Genomic DNA, 23,208 nt, shown 5'->3' with positions numbered 1-23,208 from the left:
TGTATGCTATTATTATGTAGGCATTGTATGGCAGTATTATGTGGGCACTGTATGGTATTATTATGTAGGCATTGTATGGCAGTATTATGTGGGCACTGTATGGTATTATTATGTAGGCATTGTATGGCAGTATTATGTGGGCACTGTATGCTATTATTATGTAGGCGTTGTATGGCAGTATTATGTGGGCACTGTATGGTATTATTATGTAGGCATTGTATGGCAGTATTATGTGGGCACTGTATGCTATTATTATGTAGGCATTGTATGGCAGTATTATGTGGGCACTGTATGGTATTATTATGTAGGCATTGTATGGCAGTATTATGTGGGCACTGTATGGTATTATTATGTAGGCATTGTATGGCAGTATTATGTGGGCACTGTATGCTATTATTATGTAGGCATTGTATGGCAGTATTATGTGGGCACTGTATGGTATTATTATGTAGGCATTGTATGGCAGTATTATGTGGGCACTGTATGGTATTATTATGTAGGCATTGTATGGCAGTATTATGTGGGCACTGTATGCTATTATTATGTAGGCATTGTATGGCAGTATTATGTGGGCACTGTATAGTATTATTATGGAGGCATTGTATGGCAGTATTATGTGGGCACTGTATGCTATTATTATGTAGGCATTGTATGGCAGTATTATGTGGGCACTGTATGGTATTATGTAAGCATTGTATGGCAGTATTATGTGGGCACTGTATGGTATTATGTAAGCATTGTATGGTAGTATTATGTGGGCACTGTATGGTATTATTATGTAGGCATTGTATGGCAGTATTATGTGTGCACTGTATGGTATTATGTAAGCATTGTATGGCAGTATTATGTGGGCACTGTATGGTATTATGTAAGCATTGTATGGCAGTATTATGTGGGCACTGTATGGTATTATTATGTAAGCATTGTATGGCAGTATTATGTGGGCACTGTATGGTATTATTATGTAGGCATTGTATGGCAGTATTATGTGGGCACTGTATGCTATTATTATGTAGGCGTTGTATGGCAGTATTATGTGGGCACTGTATGGTATTATTATGTAGGCATTGTATGGCAGTATTATGTGGGCACTGTATGCTATTATTATGTAGGCATTGTATGGCAGTATTATGTGGGCACTGTATGGTATTATTATGTAGGCATTGTATGGCAGTATTATGTGGGCACTGTATGGTATTATTATGTAGGCATTGTATGGCAGTATTATGTGGGCACTGTATGCTATTATTATGTAGGCATTGTATGGCAGTATTATGTGGGCACTGTATGGTATTATTATGTAGGCATTGTATGGCAGTATTATGTGGGCACTGTATGGTATTATTATGTAGGCATTGTATGGCAGTATTATGTGGGCACTGTATGCTATTATTATGTAGGCATTGTATGGCAGTATTATGTGGGCACTGTATAGTATTATTATGGAGGCATTGTATGGCAGTATTATGTGGGCACTGTATGCTATTATTATGTAGGCATTGTATGGCAGTATTATGTGGGCACTGTATGGTATTATGTAAGCATTGTATGGCAGTATTATGTGGGCACTGTATGGTATTATGTAAGCATTGTATGGTAGTATTATGTGGGCACTGTATGGTATTATTATGTAGGCATTGTATGGCAGTATTATGTGTGCACTGTATGGTATTATGTAAGCATTGTATGGCAGTATTATGTGGGCACTGTATGGTATTATGTAAGCATTGTATGGCAGTATTATGTGGGCACTGTATGCTGCTGTTAGTCTGGTGGTATTATTTGTTCTAAAGAGAACAATTAAAAATAAATAAATCATTATATTAGCAAAACAGATGACTCTTTGGACAACACCGGTCATGTTATGTCTCGTATAAACCAAATGCAGGACTCCACGCCATGTCATCCGTCACAAATGTCGAAGGTACTGGTTGTATAATGACGGAGGATATTACTGAAGGAATAATAAAAATGGCTGAACAAAAACGAATCTTGGGAAATAATAATTATGGGTTGAACATTTCGGGAGATAAGAATGAATAAAGACTTTTCCGAGAATGCTGGTCCATAAGACAATCCTGGAACTCTTTGGTCATATAATATATCACTATATTTAATGTATCGAACAACTTTTCTGTTCACTATTGATTATATGTTTTCCCGATCGTCTGTGTTCACTCACCACTCGAAATCCGCCTCAGTGCAGACGCAAGGCTCCGACGACATGGCCCCAGCATATTTTCCCTGCATGCATTTCCTCTCTGATCTTCTTTTCTTGTAGGTTCTCTTCGCACCCATTATACAGGCTTCCCCCTGAGGGAGAAAATATAATGTCACTAAACTAACACGAAGCATATTATAATTATCATCTCATATACTATTATATACTATAATATATGATTGCCGGCAATCACTCCTTCCGCTTTGGTGACTACATAGGCTCCTTGATAAATAATGGATATGATCAGTGATGCTATAAGAGGATAAATGCGGACTTATATTTACGTGAGATTTGTTACTGACACTAAAGGAACAGCCCCGTAACCTAGAGAATGGTTATATAGAGAGTGTAACTTACCTGGCAATCTCCAGCAACGTCCTCCTGACCCGGGCTCCATTGCTCTGCTCTCCATGTGGCGCAAAACATCTCTGCCACACTAGAGGGCGCACTATTTAATTGCCAGTTAGGGTATGTTTACACAGGGTGGATACGCTGCGTAAAAATACACAGCATATCCGCCATGGTGGCCGCAGGGAATTTTGGATGAAAAACCGCACCAAATTGTTGTGCAGTTTTTTGACTGGTGGCCGCTGCAGAAAACTGCACGTAAAAAAACAAAAACATACTTACCCTCTGACGTCCCGCAAACCGGCCTCTTGGGATGATGTTTTATCCCATGTGACCGCTGCAGTCTTTGATTGGCTGAATTCTGGGTAAGTATAAGATTTTTTTTTCTGAGTTGCGTTTTTTTTGCGGCAGAATCGCTGCTTTTCAGCCGCAAAAAAAAAAACCGCAACATCTGCTATGTATTGTGGGTTTTACCTCTTCATTGAATTCAATGCGGAAAACCTGCAACAAAAAAGCAGCGATTCCGCAAATACAATTGACATGCTGCGGAATAAAAAAACACACAGCCGGTCAATTTCTGAACGTTTTATCCGCTCATCATTTACGCGGCGTGTGGAGAAGATTTGTTGAAATCTCATTCACTCTGCTGCTATTGTGTTATGCTGCGGATTATCCGCAACAAAATCCGTTGCAGAAAATCCACAGTATTTATGCTACGTGTGAACAGACGCAAACCAGGCCGCCCCTGATAACAACTTGACCAGAACAAAAGAAATAGCACAGAAGAAAAACGAATGGCCAAAACTGTATATCGAAAAATAAAATAAAATGTTATTACATCACTTGTATATACAATGTGATGATATTTTGGACACTTTTTGTTTTGTCCTCTTTCTTTTGTTACTGGGGTGTATACCATGTGTGTAGCTTTGTGGGCTTGTTTTGCCTTGTTTGGCTATTATTACTTGTTTTTCAGCCCACATTTATCCGACCACGCTACCATTTTAACCCTTCTGTAACGTAAGTGGATTTCTACTACTACACTTAATAACGGGGTAAGTTTCCTAATGACATACTGTATAAGTTTATGCCCCCTTTTCTGACTATTTCCTGCTTTGATCCTTGTGACCACGCTTCAGTTTTCCCCCTGTGATGTTGGATCGGTCTGGTTTTGACCCTGGTTTTGAGGACTTGATTGTCTATTGCTGCCAGTTTCCACCTACTATGAAATGTTCCCCTCCCTATTTTGTGTATTCGCTATCCAGAGAATTAAAATGTTTGTCCAGATATATTCTCCCGCTCGACCTGACATCGGGCGTGGAGAGATGTAACTGCTTGCTGGGCGTGGAGGGACACTTCAACTAATGGGCAACCAATATGCGCTGAAGTCCTAGAGCCAACAGAATACCAAGACCCTAAAAAGTTGTGGTTGGAAAAGGGGGTGTTTGTAAGTCAAACATGCCGTCCAGTATAGTCCAGTCCAGTATAGTCCAGTCCAGTTTAGTCCAGTCCAGTCCAGTCCAGTCCAGTTTAGTCCAGTCCAGTTTAGTCCAGTCCAGTTTAGTCCAGTCCAGTTTAGTCCAGTCCAGTTTAGTCCAGTCCAGTTTAGTCCAGTCCAGTTTAGTCCAGTCCAGTCCAGTTTAGTCCAGTTTAGTCCAGTCCAGTATAGTCCAGTCCAGTATAGTCCAGTCCAGTATAGTCCAGTATAGTCCAGTCCAGTATAGTCCAGTCCAGTATAGTCCAGTGCAGTATAGTCCAGTCCAGTATAGTCCAGTCCAGTATAGTCCAGTCCAGTATAGTCCAGTCCAGTATAGTCCAGTCCAGTATAGTCCAGTCCAGTATAGTCCAGTCCAGTATAGTCCAGTCCAGTATAGTCCAGTTTAGTCCAGTCCAGTTTAGTCCAGTCCAGTATAGTCCAGTCCAGTATAGTCCAGTCCAGTATAGTCCAGTCCAGTATAGTCCAGTCCAGTATAGTCCAGTCCAGTATAGTCCAGTGCAGTATAGTCCAGTGCAGTATAGTCCAGTGCAGTATAGTCCAGTGCAGTATAGTCCAGTGCAGTATAGTCCAGTGCAGTATAGTCCAGTGCAGTATAGTCCAGTGCAGTATAGTCCAGTGCAGTATAGTCCAGTATAGTCCAGTCCAGTATAGTCCAGTCCAGTTTAGTCCAGTTTAGTCCAGTCCAGTTTAGTCCAGTCCAGTTTAGTCCAGTCCAGTCCAGTCCAGTCCAGTTTAGTCCAGTCCAGTTTAGTCCAGTCCAGTTTAGTCCAGTCCAGTTTAGTCCAGTCCAGTTTAGTCCAGTTTAGTCCAGTCCAGTATAGTCCAGTCCAGTATAGTCCAGTCCAGTATAGTCCAGTATAGTCCAGTCCAGTATAGTCCAGTCCAGTATAGTCCAGTGCAGTATAGTCCAGTGCAGTATAGTCCAGTGCAGTATAGTCCAGTGCAGTATAGTCCAGTCCAGTATAGTCCAGTCCAGTATAGTCCAGTCCAGTATAGTCCAGTCCAGTATAGTCCAGTCCAGTATAGTCCAGTGCAGTATAGTCCAGTGCAGTATAGTCCAGTGCAGTATAGTCCAGTGCAGTATAGTCCAGTGCAGTATAGTCCAGTGCAGTATAGTCCAGTGCAGTATAGTCCAGTGCAGTATAGTCCAGTGCAGTATAGTCCAGTGCAGTATAGTCCAGTGCAGTATAGTCCAGTATAGTCCAGTCCAGTATAGTCCAGTCCAGTTTAGTCCAGTTTAGTCCAGTCCAGTTTAGTCCAGTCCAGTTTAGTCCAGTCCAGTCCAGTCCAGTTTAGTCCAGTCCAGTTTAGTCCAGTCCAGTTTAGTCCAGTCCAGTTTAGTCCAGTCCAGTTTAGTCCAGTCCAGTTTAGTCCAGTCCAGTTTAGTCCAGTTTAGTCCAGTCCAGTATAGTCCAGTCCAGTATAGTCCAGTCCAGTATAGTCCAGTCCAGTATAGTCCAGTATAGTCCAGTCCAGTATAGTCCAGTCCAGTATAGTCCAGTGCAGTATAGTCCAGTCCAGTATAGTCCAGTCCAGTATAGTCCAGTCCAGTATAGTCCAGTCCAGTATAGTCCAGTCCAGTATAGTCCAGTCCAGTATAGTCCAGTCCAGTATAGTCCAGTCCAGTATAGTCCAGTTTAGTCCAGTCCAGTTTAGTCCAGTCCAGTATAGTCCAGTCCAGTATAGTCCAGTCCAGTATAGTCCAGTGCAGTATAGTCCAGTGCAGTATAGTCCAGTGCAGTATAGTCCAGTGCAGTATAGTCCAGTGCAGTATAGTCCAGTGCAGTATAGTCCAGTGCAGTATAGTCCAGTGCAGTATAGTCCAGTGCAGTATAGTCCAGTGCAGTATAGTCCAGTGCAGTATAGTCCAGTCCAGTATAGTCCAGTCGAGATTCTCCGGGTAAAATATTGTGGTTTTAGAAGATGATATTGAATTATCATAAACCCAAGCAACTATTAAGATGACTAAACCAGGGGTCACCTACTCTCTGGTAACCATTCATGGGTAAATTAATGGTGCATAATATTGAAGGCTAAGCAGATAACTTGTCATTACTTCTTGTCAAATGTCAGAAAAATGTGTAAAACATACAGGGACGTCAAGAGATCATTAAAGGGAACTTGTAGAAATAGGGATGGGAAAAGAACCACCGTCACTTTAAATAGGGATGAACGAATGCAACATACCGTCTTCATCGGCTCCGACCCACTCAAGGATTCACAGGAAGAAGAAGCGATGACATCACCATTCCAAAAAAGCAAATCTTTTTATTGTCCCATAGTACAGACACCAGTAACGTTTTGGCTATAGCTTGAGTACGTTGCCGGTGTCTGTAGTATGGGACAATAAAAAGATTTGCTTTTTCGGAATGCTGACGTCATTGTTTCGTCTTCTATTAAAGTTAACTTGTCACCTGGACGACCCCCTAAAGGGGTTGTCCACTTTAGTAAACCCATTTTCATACACCCTATTAGGGAATTCTGAGTTAATATAGGGCTTCCTCTGTTCAAGACCCTCATCTCTTAGTGGACAGTGGTTACATAGAGCTTCTCCCTCTCTGGAGAACCTGTTCTGTCCTGCATTACACAGACAACACATTGAAATTAATGGACACTGTGTAATGCCCCATTGCTCCTGTGGTGGCGCTGCAGGGAAATTAAACACTTACTGCCAGGTTTCCACACAGATCACAGCTGATCACTGGGGGACCAAGCAAGGGAAGACTTTGTGAACTGCTTTTTGTCAAGGGACCCTTCTATCAAGTAAGGATTGTCCAAAGTAGAGATCCCCGCTTTAACATTTAATACATTTTCTAGATGCCATTGAAATCTTAAACTATTGATCTCTTAAAAAAATTGCTTGTTTCCATACCCTTCTATTGTGAACTCCCATAAAGGGTCACATGACACACAACCTTGCCACCCTGACACTATAGGACTAGGAGTTTAAGGAGTCAGAAAGGAGGAGCTTAAATATAACACTTCTCGATTGTGCCCTGACTGGTCCAGCTGGTTCCCTTTAACACGGTCAGGAGGATATAGTCCCCAAAATGCGAAATGAATCTGAACATGACGCACTAAGTCGATCTCTGGCTTTTTTGATGGACAAGCGATGTCCTTGTTATTAAAGTCAGACATTCGTTAGATGAGTTAATCGGATAGAACTTGAGTTATTGCACCATCAGAAGCCGCTTTGTGTATATATTTACAGTAAATCACGCCGGCAGCCATTGAAGAGGACGCCATAGTTCACCGTTTTACCAGCCTTGCAATAATGGACTTCAGCTAGGTGCAATAATTCTTGCAGGATCTAAATTGCCACCCGGCTCATATTTTCTCCTCGTCCTTTCCAGCAGGAATTTGTCTTTGAAATGAACGTGATCTTTGTGTAGGACGGATTTATTGCCCATAATCTCCTCCTGACTATGTATGAAAAGAAACCGGGGGGTGAAATATCTGCAGATTCATCTCACTTGTTTGGCCTTTTAAAAATTGTAAATAACTTTCAATTTTTTTGTTGAGGTTAACAAGACAGGCGAGCAGGGCCCCGCCGTGCCCCCGGTGAGTAAGACACAATTTTACATGTAAAAGTTTCCTATTAAAAAATCTTCAAAATGTGACACGAATCCACTTTGTTATTTACGCGGCTCCCATCCGTCAATGTCAGCCGGTAAAATATTCGGTCTGACGCTAGCCTCTGGCAGCTGACAACTCGCAATCAGACGCTGACAAGTCCTGCTCCTCTTCAGCATGTTCATGTCAGCGATTGCTAGAGTGAACACACGGCAAAAATAGGACACGGGGGGGGGGGGGGGGGGGAAGAATCTCCCGATTTCCTTGGAGAGATACAAAATATAATCATCAGCGTGAAGATTGGGAGATTCTATACAACTGGTGTCAAGATCTCACAATGGGAAAGCTGCAGAAGTCTTGGACAATCATCAGCGATGACGAGGGTACAAAGTTTTTGGATTTCTTTACTGAATTTAAAAGTATGAAGCTGAAGATAATCGAAAGGCATCTGAACTAATTTACATAGCATTGACTTGTTTTCATTGATCCTGCAAATGTTTTATACAAACAATTTCATACTTAAAGGGGTTCTCCACTTTGGACAATCCCTACTTGTTAGAAGAATCCCATGATAGTAAGCCGATTAGAATGTGTCCTCTTGATGGGATCTCTAGCGATCAGCTGTGATCTGTGAGGAAACCTGGAAGTAGGTGTTTAATTTCTCTGCAGCGCCACCACTGGGGAAGTTAAGCATTACACAGTGTCCATTCATATCAATGTATTGTCTGTGTAATACAGGACAGGACAGGACAGGTCCTCCAGAGTGATCTGAAAATGGGTTTTCTAAAGTAAACACCCTTTAATTATTCAAGTACAAAAACAACTTTTTTTGTTACACTTGTTATGGCTTTTATGGGGTTATAAAGAATGCTCATTTGGGTACCTGCGCGTTGGTTACAATCCCAGAACATAAAATATTATGAGAAAGAAGGAAAAAAGATAGAGTTTGCTGAATTTTATAGTCTTCGGTAAGATGAGAACTGGTGCAGGAAATAATAATTATGAGTTGAGCATTTTAAGAGATAGAAATGAATCAAGACCGTCCCGAGAAAACGGGTTTATAAGACAGTGCTGGAGCTTTTTGACTAAGGCTCTGTTCACATTACTTCTCAGGGGTTCCATCACAGTCCTAGACATGGAATGAAGCAGCAGGGGACATGCTCAACTTCTGCTACATTCAACTCCTCCCGGCTGCAGACTTGTGGTTGGGGGGAACGGGGCACATGGGACCCTCTGTACCGGTGATCAGTGGGGGTCTCAGAAGTCGGACCCTTACCGATCTAGCAGCTATTACCTATCCAGTGGATAGGTGATCATTTAATATAACAGGAATACCATTTTAACCCCTAAAAGGCAGGGCCAATTTTGTCCCTGAGGACAGAGCATTTTTTTTATTTTTTCCTCTTTGCATTCTGGTGCTCGTAACTTTTTTTATTTTTGTTGGACGTAGCTGTATGAGACCTTGTTTTTTTGTGGCACAAGTTGTACTTTATGTAGGTGCCATTTTTTGGTACATTTACATTATTGTTTCATTTCTAAAAAGCCGTTCTGCTGCAGGTTTCATCTTTTTTTTTTTTACAGCCTATACCCACGATATAAATTTGTTGTGCAGGTTGTTACGGTCATGACGTTACCAAATACGTGTATAATAGTTTATGTTTTGGTACTTATATTTAATAACGTTTATTTGCTTATTTGTGCGTATTTTTTTATTCGACTTTTTAAAATTAATGTAACTTTTTTTTAATCTCATTGGGAACTTTTATTTTTATTTTTTAACTTTAAAGTACTGGCATGTAATCTAAATCTATAACATACCTCAGTATGCCCTAACAAAAGGAAATATGGTCAGACAATGGACCCTAGGCCATCTGACCATACAAGGTATGTCCCTTGATTGCATCACAGGAGTTCCCCGTGATGCGATCAATGGGGGGGGTCTCCCCTTCTCATTTTCCTTTGCATCCCACATTCATGGGGTTAATGGCAGAGATCAGTGGTTTCTTTGATCTCCACCATTACAGCGGGACTGCGGCTGTGTTTTACAGCCGTTGCCACGCTCCTCATCGTGCGGGTACACTTGCTGTGCCCGCGCGGTCAGAATGACGTCAATGCTCGTCAGAGTGCGGCAACGTCCAGCGTTATCAACTGATTAAGTTCAGCGGTATTTATTTGATAAAAGATCCAGCATAGCTGTCATGGCTGAATTATTAGTGTGAACACAGCCTCTACTTCAAGCGATACAAATAATCCCAGCATTCGGACCCCCACCAATCAGAAAGTGATTGTATATCCTAGCGATAGGCCGATAAATTCTGTGATTGGGAATATCCCTTTAAACCATGACTATCCTTATCTCTTAAAGGGACATTAACCATTATTGTAACAGTAGAGTAACTCTATGATGTATATGATTACAATTTGAAGAATATGGAGAACCGGAATATTTATCATTGTGAGTCAGTATTCGTAATGTGGAACGTTCTTAAGAGTGAAGTTGTCACCCCGTTCCCTAATTCCAGTGCTTGGATTAATATAATGTTTGATAGGGAATAGGTGGTCCCCAACGTTGTGAACACTCAACACTTACTGAAGCTCGAGGTCCCCTGTGATGCTTAAATACCCTAAATTTCTGGGACCCTGTCTTTACTTTACTGCACGCCCTCGGCTGCCTTCTCCATTACCAGTTCAGCATATTGCCGGATCTACTTTCTATAGCTACAGTCCCGCAGGATCCTTTGCTAACCCGTAACTGCAGCTGAAGACCCTCACTATGTTTTTAATCATGTTATTTTAATCTTCCGTGTCCCCCGAGTCTTCTCTTGTAGGGTTGATATTTCTCATAATGATACTTTTGCTTTTTTTTCTCTGTATTCCTTTTTTTTAGCGACACTTTTACTTCCCGGGAGGATTGGTAGAGACTCCGGAACCATTAATGCATATAGTTATGGTGGGTAAGTAGAGAGAATAGATGATAATTACACTATTACACTATTAGAATGATAAATACGGAAGACTTGAGCTTCACGGCACTGTAGTTAGCTTGATTTTTTTTTCTGGGTCACAAAAACGTTACCGTATTTCTCAGAATATAAGATACACTTTTTAGCAAGAAAAAAAGTGTTACAGATCTGGCAATGATCTGTCAGCTTCCCCAACAGGACAAATGGCTGAAGCCTGGGGAGGGGAGTAAACTACCAGGTATGAAGACCTTATTAACACTAGACCACCAGGAAAAAATATATCAAACACTCATATATACCCTAGACCCCCATGTATAAACCACCCATATACAATAGACCACCAGGAAAAAATATATCAAACCCCTCAGGCACCACAGCCCGGGTGCCACTGCTACCTCTGCACCCCTATAGCTACACCCCTGTACACAGTATGGGCCATACAGCCCTACCTGACTATGAAGCTGCCAGGGAAGGTAATCTTCAGGATTACAACGTCTGTCAAAAATAGATTTGTAGTCCACTTTCACAAGCTGCCACTCTGATCGGTGCCCAAAGTGCCCAAAGACTCTGCAGAAAAGGAAATATAAATATGCAACATTCAGTCTAAAGAGAGAGCAATATTTAAAGATGCAAAAATAAAACAGAAATAGATACAATGTGTTCTTTCTCCACACCTTATGCTTTACTAAAATAGAGCATAAGATGCTCGGTGCTGTAAGGAACAAGTAACAGGAACAGAAATACTGGAGCGAAAACGAGGAATAAATGAATCAAAACAGATGACACAAATTATAATAAAGCACACATTTTACATAAATCACATCTCACCTTAAAGGGAACCTCTTACCAGGACAAGCTCTTTACAGAGATTGCAATTTGGTCCACTAAACCCCCCCTAGTGGGCCACAAAATATCTGCCATATGTGCCCTTCCCCTATTTGAGACCTTGAAGAGTGGCCTCTGTTGGCAAGTCTTTCTGTACCCAATGGTTAACACCTTATGATTGTCAAAAACGGATCGGGCCCCCTTCTTGTTCTGGATGTGGCCACCACAACTCTTCCTGCTTCAGAATAAGATGACTTGATGGTTGTTTCCTACCTTCACCCTTGCTATGAACCTTGGGCTGATTCCACACTGTCAGTTGTAGCACCTATAGAGAGAAGTCCTGTATAGGTTCTCACCACCCATTCAGAAAAGGGGATGAGCGAGCCAGAACTGATCCCTACTCTTTGTAGAAGTTGCAAAGAATAGGTAACTCTATGGTAAGCATGCCTTTGTCACAGACATAAGACTGTTACCGAAGATCATCAAATGTCTGGCTTAAAGTGGTTGTCATATCAGAGACAACCCCTTACAGAAAGGATTTGCCATGGCGATCATCTGATCACCAGTGATTTGGTCCCGGCCAGCATGGACATCCATGTAATTCATGAATGGCTGGAGTCTGCTAGAACAGTTCTGGCTCATATAGGGGGCCCAGAGGTCTATGATGTTGATTTGCCCTAGTAGAGCAAATGGACAGGTATGGTCTTCATGAGACAACCCCTTTAAGTCAGGCAGGTGTAGTCTACGCTAAGTTCATAGATTTACTTTATGGTTTTATGGAGGATTTATGAAGATTGCTTGTCTCAGCTTCTCCAGTTATAAATTCTGATGCCTAGAGTGCTTGTCCTAACTAGACAACCGCTTCTCTAATGCGGGTCACCCCGATGATCAGCGTACTGCCTGGTTCCAGCTGCATGAACCCCCTTTGGGCAGCCACATATTTCCTCTGTCAAATGAATAGTCAGGAAACGCTTTTGTTAGTGGCTCTTTGTTCCAGCTAACAGTGGGGGAGTCCCAAGTGGATGACCCGACCGACCCTATGATGTAACAATAGGGACAAACCATTTTATTTTCATAAAGGGGGAAGGTCTATTTAATTACATGCACAAGTCTAAGTAAATATTTTTATCAAACTTACGTCATGATCAATGTCTCTTCCCCTGGCTCCCCCAAAACACCATCCACAAAGAGAGGATTGGATGTGAAGGTATATTTATTCCAGGTTCTCCCTTCATCAAAACTAAGCCTGGAACAAGAAAAAAGAAAGGAAATAATGAATCTGGTCCGGGAGTTTACGGCTTAAAAGCACAAACATAGCGTTCTATGACTGACATAGAAATGAGTGCTGCTGTAGGACGCAAAGAAAAGCCTTATTAAAGCAATTAATAGTTCAGCAAACCACTTTTCACCCTATTAGGGGATTCTGATATAACATGGGGGGGGGGGGGGGTCTTCTGTTCAGGATCCTCTTCTCTTGGTCAGAGTGGAGAGCGGTTACATAGAGCGTCTCTCTCTCTGCAGGAGCTGTCCTGTCCTGTATTGCACAGACAACACATTGATATGAATGGACACTGTGTAATACTTCATTTCTCCTGTGGTGGCACTGCAGGGAAACTGAACACTTACTGTCAGGTTTCCCCACAGATCACAGCTGATCGTTGGGGGTCTCAGCAGGGGGACAGTTTGAAATGAGCTTATTGTGATTTGACCTTCTACAAGTAGGGATTGTCCAAAGTTTAGAACCCCTTTAAGGCTTAGTTTATACTAAAGGCATGGATTAATTTTTTCCAGGAACCCTGATGGATATGATGGATCCATTTAGATCTAACAACGGATTCTAAAGGACCCTATTGACTTAAAAGGTGTACGCCAGATTTACAAATTTACAATAAAAATCATCTTACAACACTTTCCTCCTATAATGATATATTATAGACATAAGTTTCCTTTACTTTTCTACTACTGGAGATGACTTCTTCATACAAAAAGTTGGGAGACTCCAAGAGACATGATTGATGAACGATACGGAAGGTTTTTATTGGAAAATTTGACTGTTGACCTTCTCGGAAAGTGACTGCGTCTCGCAGATTTTGCCCACACACTCAGGATATTCTTCAGGTGTCAAATATCAAAGAAAAAATACAACAGCCGGCGCGATTCGGCGCTGCGTCTGAAGCCTTATTATGTGGATATAATGGACTAGGTATTTGATTAGATTACGCAGAGCGCACAAGAACCCTGAAGGCTTCTCTCGTCTTCCTCCCAGATCTGTACTGCTTTTCTTTTATGCCGGGAAGGAAAAAAAACGAATAAGGGATCTTTTCAAACAGAAGGTGCATGAGGAGCTCGGCACAAAGGAGAGCGTCGCAGCAGTAGACGAGAGCTCCAACAATAACTTTTTCTGCAAGGTTTGATTGACAACTTTGTGTTAACTACTTAATCGAAAAGAAAGAAGAAGCAGGCGACAGTCTGAAGTCTTTTTACAACTAATTAAAAGTTTAACTTGCACCATGAACCTGTACAAAGTAGGAGTGTGGCGCTCCATTCTGCAGGGATATCATCAGTGTAGAGCGAGTGCAGACTGAGTGCGACAGATTTTACTGCTTCATTCTTCTTTATAGATGGTAAAACTAGGGATCGGTCATGTGCCTTGAGTGGCGAGTGCCAGAGGGGGCGCCAACTAGACACTCTGACTACAGGGCAAGGGCAGTAAATTGAATTATTGCCCCAGTGAAGAAAAACCTAGCTATGAACAAAGACGTAACTTGAAGCTCCTGGCCCCCTAATGCAAAATCTGTAACTGGTCCCTGCTGGCGGCGAGTGCTACCTCTGCACCCCCATTTCTATGCCCCTGCCCCTGGCTATGACGCTTATGATGGCTTCTCCAGTCGGGATTTTAGGAAGTTAAGCGATTTCGTATCTCCAGACCTTCCTCTGATGAACTTTCGGGGCAAAGGACTTAACCCCATGCTTGTCTCACTGGTGGACTGATCATGTCATGACCAGACTCCATCGTCTCCCAATCTATTCTACACTTGATGTCTTAAAAAGAACTTAGAACACACCTAGTTCATAGACTATATTTGGTACCTCTAACGTAGCCATATGATAATATCTTTCATCCCCTCTACATACAATTTCCACAAACCATGTTCTCTCTCCATGTTTGTTGGCTGGGCTCTTCATGGTGTGCTATTTGTTCTGAGACAATCATATGTCTCGTGGCTTCTGCTCCTCCTCCCCTCTCATAGCATGCAGCGTCACTGAAACTGAGAGAAACTGCAGCTGCATCCCCCTCCTCCCACTCCTTCCGGTTCATTGTTTTACACTACATGTATTTTTTGGTGAGGAGATTTCTGAACATTTATAGAGAGGCTGCATGGAGGAAAAGGGAACTACAGGCTGCTCGAAGGGGAAGAAGATGATATGTTCTCATAATCAGATATATGAAAATGTTTCATATATTCACATGTACTAGTGATTAGTGGAAAACAAGCGATAGGTACACTTTAAGCATTGGGAATGTAATCCCTCTTTTTCCAGGGAGCAGAGTGGCATCTCAAGGGGTTACAGGACACAAAGTGTTATGACCAGTGCTGTACACAGACAACTGAAGGGTCCTGTGCAAAAATAGCATTTGGGACCCCAAAATAGAGTTTTCAGTTATTACTCCAGAAAATGGAGGGATAGTCGTAACTTCTCTATGCAGTGATGAGTCACATCCCTGGTAGACTAGAGTAGTGAATGGGTTATTGGTAACATAACTTGTAGCTTAGGGCATTGAAGGGATTAATGATAATATCCCTGGTGGTCTGGGGCAGTGAAGGGGTTAATAATAACATCCCTGGTGGTCTAGGGTAGTGAACCGATTAATGATAATATCTCTGGTTGTCTGGGGCAGTGGAGGCGATAATAATAACATCCCTGGTGGTCTAGGGCAGGGGAGGGATTGATGTTAATATCCCTGGTGGTCTGGGACAGTGAAGGGGTTAATAACAACATCCCTGGTGGTCTTGGGTAGTGAACCGATTAATGATAATATCCCTGGTGGTCTGGGGCAGTGAAGGGGTTAATAATAACATCCCTGGTGGTCTAGGGTAGTGAACCGATTAATGATAATATCCCTGGTGTTCTGGGGCAGTGAAGGCGATAATAATAACATCCCTGGTGGTCTAGGGCAGGGGAAAGATTGATGGTAATATCCCTGGTGGTCTGGGGCAGTGAAGGGGTTAATAATAACATCCCTGGTGGTCTAGGGTAGTGAACCGATTAAGGATAATATCTCTGGTGGTCTGGGGCAGTGAAGGAGATAATAATAACATCCCTGGGGGTCTAGGGCAGGGAAGGGATTGATGGTAACATCCCTTGTGGTCTAGGGCAGTAAAGGATTAATGACAATCTCCCTGGTAGTCTGGGGGCAATGAAGGGGTTAATAATAAATTCCCCGGTGGTCTGGGGCAGTGAAAGATTAATGACATACCCTCTGGTGGTCTGGGGCAGTGAAGGGGTTAATAACATCCTTGGTGGTCTAGGGCACTTGCCACTAGAGTTCTTCTATGTTATTTTGTGTAGGGTTCCTTGATCTGTCCTTCTCTATCCCATAATAGACACTCTGATATACTGCCAGTTCTGACGGGTTCTGTTTCCTTCCCTAGCAGCTACTGTAAATCCATCATGTAATCTACATGAGATATTGAATAACTGTGTAAATATATTGCTTCACTCATCATGTACTTATTCTGATTCACATCATGCCTTATACTCCAGTTACATCAAGAGCTGCCTTCAATTTTTTTGTTTTCCTGGATGCACGCTGGATACAAGACTTTACACTTTCCAGTTGCCCCCTGCTTGTTCAGGGTCTGTACAAATTGGACTCTGCTTATGTACATTGTGGAAGACAGAATATTTACACCGAGCACATTTCCATAGGAAAATGCAGCAAAAATTATAAAAACTAATGCTAGGAATATGTATGTAAGTACATTGCGGAGGGACTCTAACCAGAAAACAACAGCTTTGAATGTGACTGGAGTAAACGCTCACACAATACAAATTTAGAACAGTTTTTGAGCGCTTTTTTTAGTCAAAATAGTCTGTACTTTACAGCTTGAGTGAAAACTGGTATAAAAAAAAAAGTAAAGCTTTGAAGGCAGCTTTGGATGTAATCGGAGTATTATATAAAAAAAAATTTAACTCCAGATGGGGACTGAAGATATATTTAGGTGTGTTAGGATAAAGCATAATACTAGCTAGTTGCCGTTAGGCAAAAAAGCCCTGTTTTCCAACTACCATAAAGATAGATAATAAATAAATAAAGTAAATTCTTTAATGTGCTATATGTAGCAATATGACAGACCACATGAAAATTAAAATTGTCACTGCTTGATTGCCGGGTGAACGTATGCAAGACAGCTGCCCATGCACTAGTGTAACACACCTATGAACCAACGTGACACGACCGCTATCTTAGCCGTCAGTGATTGAGGTGTGTGCTTTAGTTTAGCCAGCAAAAGCAGGAATTAAAAATTGAGGAGCCCCCCCGACATGTTTCGTTACTGCTGTAACGTCCTCAGGGGAAATGGGGCTAATGGCGGCGCGCCGGGAAATCCTCCCCTCTTGTAAAGTCCGTCTATGACGCAAGCCAAAGTACGTCAGTGCCAACTACCAATCACCAGGAGTGAAAGGATACCAGCCTCCACAGCTGATCCGTGGACCAATAGGAGACCATTCAGGGAGCCAATCATACAGGGGGAGGTGCGCAGGCGCACACTTACCAATCGGAAACATAGTCTAAAAAGTCCTATAGTGATTAAATAGCTATACAGCGTCTACGCTGGTCCATTTAGGGACCGCGCATGCGCAGTGGTGCAAAGTCGCAACTTAGAAAAAAGTGGAAATAAGAATGGGATTACAGTGATAATGATAGATATAAAGCAGGCAGTAGCGCCTGTGTATACATAAGAGAATAAGACTTCAATTCGCTAGACCGAGAGGTAGCAGGGCCCCGTAGGTAAGTAATACAAGAGAACCTAATAGTACAAAAAGACCTGTATGATTATTCCAAAGTAAAAATATACGTACGTGGTGTCCACTTTATTAAAAGATGGAAACATGGACCAATAGGAAGCGGTAGTGTGCGCGAAGCACATACATATCGTTCAGGGACATAGTTCAAAATGTCCATAGTTAGTGGACAAATGCACAGCATATACAAGGATCCAGGTAGAAATGACGCATGCGCAGGTGGATGATATCCAGACTTAGAATAGGTCGGCCGTATAGATAAGAGAGGTAGCGTTTACAAATTCATAAATTTCTCGGACTTGTTTTCCCTGGAATAAGGTGTAACCAAACATCACAGTACCCGCAGCAAAACAAGACGCAAATAATGCAATTATTCTATTAAGGAGCATATATAAATAAATAAATCTCCACTTCACCCTGCATCGGAATTAAATGCTGATGGGCTACAGGGATTTCAAAGTCCATTGGACTGACTATATGTCAGATGGATATCAATTCCAAATATTGATTCCAAATATTAAGGGGAGAATGAAGGGGCCGCCATAAAAATGTGGTCCTAGATAGTATAAAATTTTTATTATTTTTTTTGGATATTATTACAAATAGGAACCTGTAAGAATTACGAAAGTATCCACAATTCATCGTTAGGAGCAGGTATAGAGCTAAACTATCCACTCATATATCAATAAATTCTGTGTGTATATACGTCTAAGAGAGAAGCCACAGTATACATCAGGGACACATAAACAAGAGATCAAAATCAGAAAACAAAACAAAAAACAGACAACAGAAACAACATCAGAGAAAAGCAGTGAAGGTGAACCCCTCATTCAGGCCCTGCGGGGTCACGGTGCCGAGCCGATGAATCCACCGTGCCTCTTCCTGTAGGAGTCTCCGATCTAAGTTACCCGCCCTGGGGCCCAGTTTAAGCTGGACGACACCCCAAAACTGCAACAACCGAGTATCACCCCCATGGAATTTATGAAAATGCCTGGATAGGGTAGTATCTTCCTTATTATTGATGGTACTGCGGTGTTTGGAGATTCGTCTCCTCAATTCCTGGACGGTCTTGCCCACGTACAGCTTGGGACATGGGCATTTCGCTATATATATATAACTCCACTAGATTGGCAATTAATGAATTGTCGAATCTCATACAGTTTGCCATCCACTGGATTAGTGAAATTCTTGACTGTTGGCATGAGAGGGCAAAAAGAACATCTGCCACATGGATGAGATCCCTTGACTGATGATTTTAACCAACTAGGTGGAGCACTAGATCGTCTAGAGTGATGACTATGTACTAGGAATTCCCGCAGGTTTTTCCCCCTGCGGTAAGTAATGCTTGGACTCGCTGAAATTGCGTCCTTAAGGTCAGGGTCAGCAGTGAGTATAGACCAATGTTTCCAAGGATAAAGCATAACACACACATATACGTTTGAAATTCATGTTTGCTTTATTTATCTTGAGTTCTATTCTGACATATACTCTATCCTGATTTGCAAAGGTCTGTCCTGCAAACTGGAAAAAGGGGATAGTACGATACAGTTTGGGGGTGTTTATAATACTCTGATTACATCCAAAGCTGCCTTCAAAGTTTAACTTTTTTTTTATTCCAGTTTGCACTCAAGCTGCAAAGCACAGACTATTTTGACTAAAACAAAGCACTCAAAAACTGTTCTAAATTTGTATTGTGTGAGCGTTTACTCCAGTCACATTCAAAGGGGGGTGTTCATGATGTAGCGGGGAGCAGGGCTCATAATGTTTTATGATTTATGATTCAAATATTGGGAGGCATATGTACTCTAGTCACATCCAGATCCGCATTCAAAATTCTGTTTGAATCTTTATACTGTAGCTCTGAGCTCCTTGTCTGTATATAGTATACTCTGCAGAGAGCAAGCGACGTCCCACCATACAGAATGTACTTACATCCTAAGAGTATATTGCATTATGGGAACTCACTAGTGGAGCGTCTGTTGGCACAACACTGCATTCCAAATAGCAACAAGCACGATTCCGAATGCAGCTTTGGTTGTGATGTGAGACTTGATCTAACTGAAGTTCAAGATGAGATAACTAAAGCAAAGTACTTGTAAAATGTAGTCCGATGTCTGACAGTGGAGCTACTCCAGTCACAACATAAGCTGCAATTTTAGATTCTCCACATTTCTCCAGTCCTTACCATAGATGGCGGATGGGTAGCGAGGTGTGCTTCATGGCCACCAGCACTCCACCTTGATCCAGGTACAAGACGCTGTGCTCCTCTTCAAAGATCTAAAGATAAAAGACGTTTCAAAAGATTAAAAATAAAATACATTTATAAAAAGATCTTTTTTTGCAGGAGCGTCAGTATCAAACATCTCATGTTGTCAGTACAAAGTGACGCAGCACCAGGTCCCTCCACCCTTCATGTGATCTGCAGCCGCACTGAGGACTGAGGGGGGGGGGGGGGAATCTGGGAGAAACAAACTATCTATCTGTATGTCTGTCTGTCTGTCTGTCTGTCTAATATCTATCTATCTATCTATCTCATATCTATCTATCTATCTATCTATCTCATATCTATCTATCTATCTATCTATCTATCTATCTATCTATCTATCTATCTATCTATCGCATATCTATCTATCTATCTGTATGTCTGTCTGTCTGTCTGTCTAATATCTATCTATCTATCTATCTATCTATCTATCTATCTATCGCATATCTATCTATCTATCGCATATCTATCTATCTATCTATCTATCTATCTATCTCATATCTATCTATCTATCTATCGCATATCTATCTATCTATCTATCTATCTATCGCATATCTATCTATCTATCTATCTATCGCATATCTATCTATCTATCGCATATCTATCTATCTATCTATCGCATATCTATCTATCTATCTATCTATCTATCTATCTCATATCTATCTATCTCATATCTATCTATCTATCTATCTATCTATCTATCTATCTATCTATCTATCTGTATGTCTGTCTGTCTAATATCTATCTATCTATCTATCTATCTATCTATCTATCGCATATCACTTTTTTATTTCTTTTTACATTTATTTTATTTTATCTTTATGATTTGTCCCAAAGACTTTGCTGCCTCTTAGTTATTTGAATGAGAATGTGCCTTATCCATGAGATGCTGGGATAAGGTGAAATGGTTAAAGGGGTGAAGCCCTAGTGCAGGTGTCTGGACTTAGAGGAGTCCTGTCTCCAATAGTAAACATAGCAGTGGGGGAGAGCTTCTGCTTTAGCCAGTTGCCTTACAGCCAGATAAGGGCAGATCTTCTGAGACTCATGTAGAAGAATTATTTGTATATTTCTTACAGTGAATTAAATAATAAATAAATGAAATGAATTAAATAAAAATATTTCTTTATTTCTGTGGTTGTGTTTTAGGCTACAGATTGTGTTATTTATTAGTAGGCGCTCCACAGTTACCCACGCAGCGCCACTTCCCCTGGTATTTTTTGGGCCCCAGCCGCCCATCATCTATGTCTTCATTAGGTTTCGTTTTCAGCCGTTCCTGCATTACTCTGGTGCTTCCGTCTGGAGCCGGTGACAGCCATCACTTGCCCTGCGGAGTTCTTGTCATTCACAGGGTCAGCAGTCGAGAAGTGTTTGTTACAGACAACATATGTCACAATTATATTTACCTGTCGCCACGTATTGCCGGCATCCGAGGAAATGAACATGCTGATATCACTCTCGGTTAACTCTGATCCGATGTTCCCTGGAGAGGCAATACATGGAGTTTTTAGAAGATGGTGACACCAGCAACATATAACACAGCGATATTATTCCATGGAGACCCAGACAGATAGTCATATAGATGTACCCGACCATAAGAATATCTAATATACAGGTATAAGCTGATACACCACATACACCAGGGGTGCACATCGGAGGGGCTTCCATGTATTCAGAGCTTCCCCTCTGAGCCGTCCAGGAGAAAATATAAATTAAAGGGGTTCTCCATTTTGGACAATCCCTACTTTTTAGATCACCTTGTGAATAAGCGGATTACAACATGTTCCCCTGCTGAGACCTCCAGCGATCACCTGTGATCTGTGGGGAAACCTGACAGTAAGTGTTCAGTTTCCCTGCAGCACCACCACAGGAGAAATGAAGTATTACACAGTGTCCATTCATATCAATGTGTTATCTGCGTAATACAAGACAGGACAGGTCCTCCCGAGAGAGAGACGCTCCATGTAACCGCTCTCTACTCTGGCCAAGATCCTGAACAGAGGACCCCCGATATTAACCTATAATTCCCTAATAGGGTGTATGGCAATGGGTTTTCTAAACTAGACAATTCCTTAAAGTGGGAAATCCCACAACACAAATGTATCACTTATCCACAGGAGAGGTAATAAATGTAGGACTGCTGTTATATAATATTAAGTGTTTACCACTAAACCCCCCTAGATCTCCAGGGATATTAGATATTAACCCATAACCATTCAAGGCCACCATGTATAATGTATAGTAAAATTAACTCCTTCTTCACCTTAGACCACCAATGATACTAGATATTTATTGCTACATCAATGTGGACCACCCTGAATATGACTGGTTTACTTTCACTAATCACTAAACCAATTAGAAAATTGGCAAATAATTGCAGCCATGTTGAATAGTCATGGAGCGATCATTTAGTCACAGAGTCACCAAGACTTCATAGAACTGCACAGTCCCTATCTCAGCCTAACATAATAAAGGGGTTTAATATTGTGTCCTAAGGGACATCTCTGTATGAAGCTTTAAAAAAATAAAATAAAGGGAGACAATGACAGAGGTAGCAGAGCTAAATTTGTTTTTTTTAACTCTTTCATTTGTACATAGAGTGGTTTAGCGGTCGTTCTATGTATATCCTTTGGGATGTCCCCATGAGATGTGACAAATGACGAACTCAGCTCGACTACATGGGTATGTACAGTACATAGTCCTAAGTACCTGAAGCCACGATGATTCCTGGAGCTGTATCTCGGCTGGCGATGTTACCAGTAGTATAGGGATTTTCAGACACCTTCAAGTGTAGATGTAAAGAACAATATGGCTGAAAAAGGAAACATAACAGGATTTTATATGAAGTTGTCTTATCCAGAGTACTAGTGCAGATGGCCAGTCCGAATCTGTGATGTCTCGGCACCAAATATATATATACACAGTCTTAAATATAATCTATTACCCACATTGATGTTGTATCTTTGACCACCAGGTGGCAGCCTGGTTACCTGAATACATGAAACTGCTTTGGTACCAGCTATATGGAGATTATGACCACATTTAAATGTATTGCTTTGAAGACTTGTCTCACCAGGTGGTGCTCATGTAACTTAAAGGGGTATTCCAGCCAAAAGCATTTATAAAATAAGGACTAGATAAGTGCTAAATGTTAGATTGGTGGCATTACGAACGCTGGGACCCCCACTGATCGTTAGAACAGCACCCCGTAAGTTAGCGCCATGCACATGGCAAATCCGTGTACACCAAACCTCAAACCTGTACCATCGCACATAAAGTCCTTATGAGACCGTGTTTCGCACCCATCGTAATTCCATGTCGCGCCATTTGATGCCTCCCTGAGCAATGCTGCTGGTGGAGAATACATCTGTAATATATCTCGACCCACTACATGCAATTTCCTAAGACATGGGGACCCATAAGGAAAACTGTCCCATTTTCTTTCGGAAGGGCAGGACTAGATTGACCTTATGCTGGTTGAATTGCATGTAGA

At 41.6% G+C, this 23,208-nt stretch overlaps 1 protein-coding gene across 3 annotated transcripts in view; it reads right to left on the bottom strand.

Annotated features, from left to right (window-relative positions):
* SORCS1 (sortilin related VPS10 domain containing receptor 1) overlaps window positions 1-23,208 on the bottom strand; it is a 536,576-nt gene that overhangs the window by 72,896 nt on the left and 440,472 nt on the right. For all 3 annotated transcript variants that reach the window (XM_075842830.1, XM_075842831.1, XM_075842832.1), the window contains exons 11-16: window positions 22,425-22,527; window positions 21,122-21,198; window positions 19,641-19,732; window positions 12,567-12,674; window positions 11,053-11,170; window positions 2,183-2,313 (exon numbers count right to left, since the gene is read on the bottom strand). In XM_075842830.1, the coding sequence (XP_075698945.1) occupies window positions 2,183-2,313; window positions 11,053-11,170; window positions 12,567-12,674; window positions 19,641-19,732; window positions 21,122-21,198; window positions 22,425-22,527 (629 nt within the window). The remainder of the gene's footprint in view (window positions 1-2,182; window positions 2,314-11,052; window positions 11,171-12,566; window positions 12,675-19,640; window positions 19,733-21,121; window positions 21,199-22,424; window positions 22,528-23,208) is intronic.

Source organism: Rhinoderma darwinii, chromosome 11, assembly GCF_050947455.1.
Source record: "Rhinoderma darwinii isolate aRhiDar2 chromosome 11, aRhiDar2.hap1, whole genome shotgun sequence".
Lineage (NCBI taxonomy): Eukaryota > Metazoa > Chordata > Amphibia > Anura > Rhinodermatidae > Rhinoderma > Rhinoderma darwinii.
Note: the sequence above shows the minus strand (reverse complement) of the source record. Positions and strands in the feature narration are given on the sequence as shown.